The sequence below is a fragment of the Chelonoidis abingdonii genome, unplaced genomic scaffold (genome assembly GCF_003597395.2).
Source record: "Chelonoidis abingdonii isolate Lonesome George unplaced genomic scaffold, CheloAbing_2.0 scaffold0864, whole genome shotgun sequence".
NCBI classification, from domain to species: domain Eukaryota; kingdom Metazoa; phylum Chordata; order Testudines; family Testudinidae; genus Chelonoidis; species Chelonoidis abingdonii.
This window is the reverse complement of record NW_027425125.1, coordinates 1-6,254: the sequence shown is the minus strand read 5'-3', so window position 1 is coordinate 6,254 and position 6,254 is coordinate 1. Positions and strand designations below refer to the sequence as shown.

At 55.2% G+C, this 6,254-nt stretch overlaps 1 protein-coding gene across 1 annotated transcript; it reads left to right on the top strand.

Annotated features, from left to right (window-relative positions):
• Nucleotides 1-353: 353 nt before the first annotated feature.
• On the top strand, nucleotides 354-2,708 carry LOC116834739 (transcriptional adapter 3-like). Its single transcript, XM_075061443.1, has 3 exons — nucleotides 354-828; nucleotides 1,820-2,070; nucleotides 2,387-2,708. Exons 1-3 carry the CDS (start codon nucleotides 622-624, stop codon nucleotides 2,691-2,693), a joined length of 765 nt encoding a protein of 254 aa, XP_074917544.1. The 5' UTR covers nucleotides 354-621; the 3' UTR covers nucleotides 2,694-2,708.
• The last annotated feature ends 3,546 nt before the right edge of the window (nucleotides 2,709-6,254 follow it).

Here is a 6,254-nt window from a genome sequence, read left to right as displayed (position 1 = left end):
GGCGCGCTGGTCCCGCCCCCCGCGCGTCCGCAACCACCTACTTACCCGCGCGCCCCCCCCAGCGCGGCGCCCCCAAACCCAGCCATTCCCCCGCGCGCCCCCCCATACCCCCTCCTCCCTCGTGTCACCCCCAATGCGCGAACCCTTTCCCCGGGTCCCCCAGCGCGGCCCAAACCCATCTTCCCCTGTTGCCCCCAGCGCGGCGCCCGAACCCCACTTTCCCCCTGTGTGACCCCCCAGCGCGGCGCCCAACCCACTTCCCTGTTGCCCCCAGAGCAGCGCCCCCCAAACCCCACTTCCCCCCGCGTCCCGACCCCCAGCCCAGTGCCCTTGCATCTTGCACCCCCCAGCCTGTGCCCTGGCACCCCCAAATCCCAGTGCCCCCTGTGTCCCACACACCCCACCTAGCCCAGCGCCCCCACATCCTGCGCCCCCCCCCGTCCAGCCTGGTATCGCTGTTTTCTGGCACCTCCAAACCCCAGTGAGCCCTCTGTCCTGCACACCCCCCCAACCCGGCACCCCAGCCCCCATATCCCAGTGCTCTTGTATCCCACCGGCCCCCTGTATCCCCGCACCCCCTATATCCCAGCGCCCCCAAACCCTGGCGCCTGCGGCCAGGCAATGAGCGAGCTCAAGGATTGCCCGCTGCAGTTCCACGACTTCAAGTCGGTGGATCACCTGAAAGTCTGCCCGCGCTACACCGCCGTGCTGGCCCGCTCCGAGGATGATGGCATTGGCATTGAGGAGCTCGACACGCTGCAGCTGGAGCTGGAGACACTGCTGTCCTCGGCCAGCCGCAGGCTGCGGGTGCTGGAGGCAGAGACACAGGTCGGGCTCCCTAATTCTTTGGGCAGCCTGGGGTACCCAGATGATGGGCATGGGGAGGCCAGGCCACCTAGGTCACAGCTCAGGGGCAGCTGGAGTCCATCGGTCTTGGCTTCATGGCCCTTTGCCAGGGACCCTTTCGGCCCCAGGAGGGAAGTCCCTTCTATGTCCAATGGAAGAGGTACCCCATATCTGCAAAGCTCCCCCCACTTCACACACAGCCCATTTGGGGTCTGCCAGTCCATGGTGCCCATGCCAAAAGCTGCTTGGTGGCGGTGCTGACCCAGTGGCAGGGGGGTAGAACCTGCAGGGCTTCGAACAAGTCAGCAGTGAAATGGTTAACATGGTGGGATTTGATGACTTGTCATCACTCTTCAGAGTGAACACCATACCAGAGTCCCAAGTAACGTCACAAGTTATTGGGGTGGCAGGGCGATGGTGAATGGCCAGGGCCCTGTGCTATGCAGGAGGTCAGACTGCAAGATATAATGGCCCCATCTGGTCTAAAAGGCCAAGAACGTTTGCCTTTTGGTAACAACTACAGCTGGGTCACTGCTTGTTGCTCTGTGGGTTGGCTCTGACCAAGAGGCCTGTTGGCTTGCTTTCTCTGTGCCTGGAATTGCTCCATATAGTGGCTAGCCCCTGTTTTGTTCAATGTGCCATCTCCCCATTGCTGGTTCTTCCCTCCCATGGCAGAAAATGCCGCAGCACAGCCCTGCTTGCTACCAGCCTTGTGAGTCTGTCCAGCCTTTTTTCCCTTCCTTCCCTCTCTGGAGGTTGTGCCTCAGTGCTCCCTGCGAGATGCAGAGGGATGCCAGCCGCCAGGGAGAACAGGGCCTGAGGGGAAAGGCAGCATGATGGTTGCTAGGGAAAAGGGGAGGGCAGACACGGCTCACCAAGGGCAAGGGTCCTGGGTGGAACTAGACCCTTCCCCTTCCGGTTCTGGATGCAGCCAGCTGCCTGTCTGGTGTGACACAGGGCCATTCTCTTTCAGATTTTGACAGACTGGCAGGACAAGAAGGGGGACAGGCGGTTCCTGAAGCTGGGCAAAGAGCATGAACTGGGCACCCCAGTTAAACATGGAAAGTCCAAGAAGCAGAAACTAGAGGGAAAGGGTGGTCACGGCACAGGGCCTGGCCCTGGGCGGCCTAAATCCAAGAACCTCCAGCCCAAGATCCAAGAATATGAGTTTTCAGACGACCCAGTTGACATGCCTCGGATCCCCAAAAACGATGCCCCTAACAGGTATGGGGTGTGTGTGGGAAGGGACACTGGGAGAGTGGGGTGGAGACAGCTGGAGCAGTGAGCAAAGGGACACTGAGGGGTTCCCAAGGAAAACACTCATTTCCCTGATGCTCTGGGTCAAAACCACCAGCTGCAAAGCTGAATTGGAGCTTGGATGGCATGAGAGAAGTTTGGTCTGGCACTGAGCTGTTCTAGGGCCCAGAATCCATCTCCTGAGTAGAGGAGGAGCCACAGCTCAAGTCAGCAGCCCGGTTCCTGGCTTGGGGTGGCCACCTGCCCCCTTCCCTCTGAGTGCCTTCTTTGCTCTGTCCTGCAGGTTCTGGGCCTCAGTGGAGCCCTACTGTGCTGACCTCACTAGTGAGGAGGTGCGAACCCTGGAGGAGCTGCTCAAACCCCCGGAGGATGAGGCTGAGCACTACAAGGTAGCCCCCCCCAGCCCCATGCTATCCTCCTCCTGTCTGGAGTCTGCAGTCCTGTGCCTTGAGGTGGGTGCCGACTCCACTGGGGCAAGGCAGGCAGCAAAGGCCTCCTCTGGGTCCGGGCAGTGCCACGGGGCCATGAGAGAGGCCGTGGCCAGCTCTTGTCTATGCTGGGGCAATGCAGGCTGGGTAGGACCAAGCTGAGCTGGAGGCTGTCCTCCCGTAGGGCCCGTGCCGTTCTTGGCAGCAGAGCGGGCCTGGGCTCTCCATGGAATACAGCAACCATTTCAGTTTCATTTCCAGGGCACTAAGTGGCTCAGGCATGGGCATCTGAAAGCTTGTCCCCTGCTCCAGCACTTGGGCCTCCCTCTGCTTTTCAGACACAATCAAACTGCCTGCTGCAAGTGTGCAGGAGACAGCAGCTTCCTCGCAGGCCGGCCCCACACCATGGCACTTGCAGCTGCAGGATCTGAATGAGTCTAGAGCTCTGCATGCTGTGGGCCATGCCCAAAGCTCCTTCCTGTGCTGTGCCAGGCTCTGGCCCAGCAGGTAGCTTTCAGTGAGAAACCCCCGTTTCCCAGCAGAGGGGAAGGGCAGGAACAGCTCTTAATCTGTGAGCGTTCAGATCTGGGCCGAAATACCTGCTTTAACAGTGTTCCAAAGAGTGCCTGTCCCAAGCACCGAGCAATCCCCCCATTCATTCAGACAGACACACATGCTGATCCCACTGCTTCAGGCAGGAGATTGGGGGGACACTAACCCAATTGCTTTTCAGAGTTGGGGTGGGAGAGGGCTGCAGAGGAGGAGTATGAAAATCCAGACCTTAGCGAAAAGCAGAAGTCTTCTGGCTCAGCTGCCCCAAGTGACCTTGGCTGGTACTCACCCGCTGCCCTCCCAGCACACTCAGCGAGAGCACCCGGGCACTGGCCCAGCTGCCCCTCCGCTCACGTGACTCTGGCCGGTACTCACTCACTGCCCTCCCAGCACACCCAGCGAGAGCCCCAGGCACCAGCCCAGCTACCCCTCTGCCTACGTATGGGTGCAGGAGTGACAAATGGAGTCCATGATGCTCCTCGTGTAGTGTAGGCTGCAGCTGGCACATGGGTCTGCTTGTGCCGGTCAAGCCAGTGACCTCAGCGCATTCTGTGCTGGGGTGGGACCTGCAGGGCCAGTGCAACCATTTACGGCACTAGAATTTGGGTGGCAGCATTTTCTTCGGCAGCGACTGTGGCGGCCAGATCTTCGGCCGCCCTGGTCGCCCCTGGCATTTAGGCGGGGGAAGCGCGGGGAGGGTCACCTGCAGCAAGTAAGGGGGGTGGGTGGCACACAGGGGAACTCCCCGCCCCAGCTCATCCCTGCCCCACCTCCTCCCCGAGCACACCCATGGCTGCTTCACTTCTCCCGCCTCCCAGGTTTGCAGCACCTAAGCTGATTGGCGCCGCAAGCCTGGGAGGCGGGAGAAGTGAAGCAGCAACTGTGTGCTCAGGGAGGAGGCAGAGCAGGGGTGAGCTGTTTGGAGAGAGGGGCTGCTGCGGGGGGTGTGGGTGGGGGGGCTCANCCCATTATGCCCTCATCCAGCAGTCCAGGATGATGCGGGCTTCGGCTCTGCTGTGTTGCGCACAGTGACCTCTGACTCCGACCCCACCGCCTAGGTAAGGCTTGGGAATCACCTACTGGAATGGATATGAGCAAGCACTCGAAGAAGAAGAAAACACGGTTACTCACCTTTGTAATGTTGTTCTTCGAGATGTGTTGCTCATATTCATTCCACACCCGCCCTCCTTCCCACTGTCAGAGTCGCCGCAAGAAGGAACTGAGGAGCGGGGCGGGCAGACAGGGTATATATCACCCGCCATGGCGGCGCCACTCTAGGGGGCGGCCTGCCGGCCCGCTGGAGTTGCTAGGGTAAAAGTTTCTCGACGAACGTGCACGCGCGGCGCGTACACCTACTGGAATGCGATATGAGCAACACATCTCGAAGAACAAACAGTTACAAAGGTGATAACCGTGTTTTTCAAAATGCAGGGTTCAAAGTGGCATTGGTCACGATGATTGGCATCCTGTGTGTCAAAACATTTGTGAATGGTGAATTTCAAGAAATGCCTGACCTGCAAGATGTGTGTACCAAGTGATTATAACTTTCAAAAAGTTAGAACATCAGCTTTTTCTCCTATGCAAATTTATACAGAAAATGTCAAGAGAGATACCATTGTTCTTACTGAGTATTAACAAAGTTTTGACAATTGACGTGCTGATTCTGTTTGAAGTCATGGTATGAAATAAAATATGGAACAATAACCGAGTGGGATCTTATTATAGTTACAGTTTATTACTTACAGTAAATGATTTTACAGCACCCTGGAGCTCTGACAAGGGAAGGGAGTAATAAAATACAGTGGATTATTTTAGCATTTTATTATTTATAACCTTCTATACAAATCACAGCAAAAGACCAGCTTTAGTTAGTTTATTCAATATCTCATGTGATCTTGCTGATATTCGCTTACCTTAATATATATACATCCATCTTTAAGTGAAAAACTGTATTAGATGTGCAAGAATATACAGAAGAATGACCATGCTGGGTCAGACCATATGGTCCATCCAGCCCAGTATCCTCTCTCCCAACAATGGTCAATGCCAGGTGCTTCAGAGGAAGTGAACAGAACAGGCAATTATCAGTGATCCATTCCCTGTTGTCAGTGGTTTAGGGACATCCAGAGCATGGAGTTGCATCCCCACCCATCTTGTCTGACAGCCATTGATGGAGCTGTCCTCCATGAACTTATCTAGTTCTTACTTAACCCAGTTATTTTTTTTTGGCTTCCACAACATCCCCTGGGCAACAAGTTGTGGTAAACGTCTGGCTCAAATCTGGACTTAGAGTTCAACATCTGAGTGTTTACCTGAACCTCCCCCAGCTCACTACCAGCTTGGATTTTACTTCGCTGCCACCAGATAAGATTTAGGCTCTTATCAGCCTGGGTTCCCCAAATTCCTTGGGGGGACCCCCTCTCTGGCCTCCCCAACTTTCCCTGGGAGGACCCCCAAGACCCAGACCCCTGGGTCTCCCTATCTCATCCCCCAGCTCCCTCCCCTTTTCCTTGGGCGAGCCTGGGCGATGCTATACTTAACTCCTTGAATGCAAAACCAAGAGAGCTATTTACCTCCCCGAGGCTAGGCATTCAAAGCTAGTTCCCAACTAACACACCAGGAGATTCACCCCTCCCTGGTCTCGTAGCAGTAACTAGAGAAAAAACCTCAACCACAAGAGAACAGAGTTGATTCTTTCTTTCTTTCCCCGCGAGCCTGTTTCTGCCCTGGGAACAATAGGAAAGTCAAAAAACAGAATGTAATGCTTCCCTCCCCCTCTCTGTCTTCCCGTGAGGGAGACAGATACCTGCGTACAGAATTTCTATCCCTTTGCCTCCCTAGGAAAAGAAAACTCCCACAAGTTTTAAAAAGAACTTTATATAAAAAGAAAGAAAATACAGAACAATAATACGCATTAATAAACTCAAACACAGGCTCTTGCTTATAAGAAAATATGAATAAACCGTCTGATTTAAAAGAGGGCCCAATTAAAACACGTCCAGCACAGTACAACACACATGTAAATACAACACAAAGGCATATCAACAGCCTATTGCCTTGTGCCTTTGTACTCACACTTTGTAGGAGAATGTTAGAAAGAATAGGAGTTAGCAGGAAAGCTGTTTCCTCCATAGCCGGGAGAAACAAAAAGACCCAGAGTATACAATCCGC

What these genes read in the sequence shown, in the direction of transcription:
- LOC116834739 (XM_075061443.1), top strand. Translation starts at nt 622, where the DNA reads ATGAGCGAGCTCAAGGATTGCCCGCTGCAGTTCCACGACTTCAAGTCG. An exon ending in TGCTGGAGGCAGAGACACAG is followed by an intron (nt 829 to 1,819) that starts GTCGGGCTCCCT and finishes ATTCTCTTTCAG; the next exon opens with ATTTTGACAGACTGGCAGGA. An exon ending in AAAAACGATGCCCCTAACAG is followed by an intron (nt 2,071 to 2,386) that starts GTATGGGGTGTG and finishes TCTGTCCTGCAG; the next exon opens with GTTCTGGGCCTCAGTGGAGC.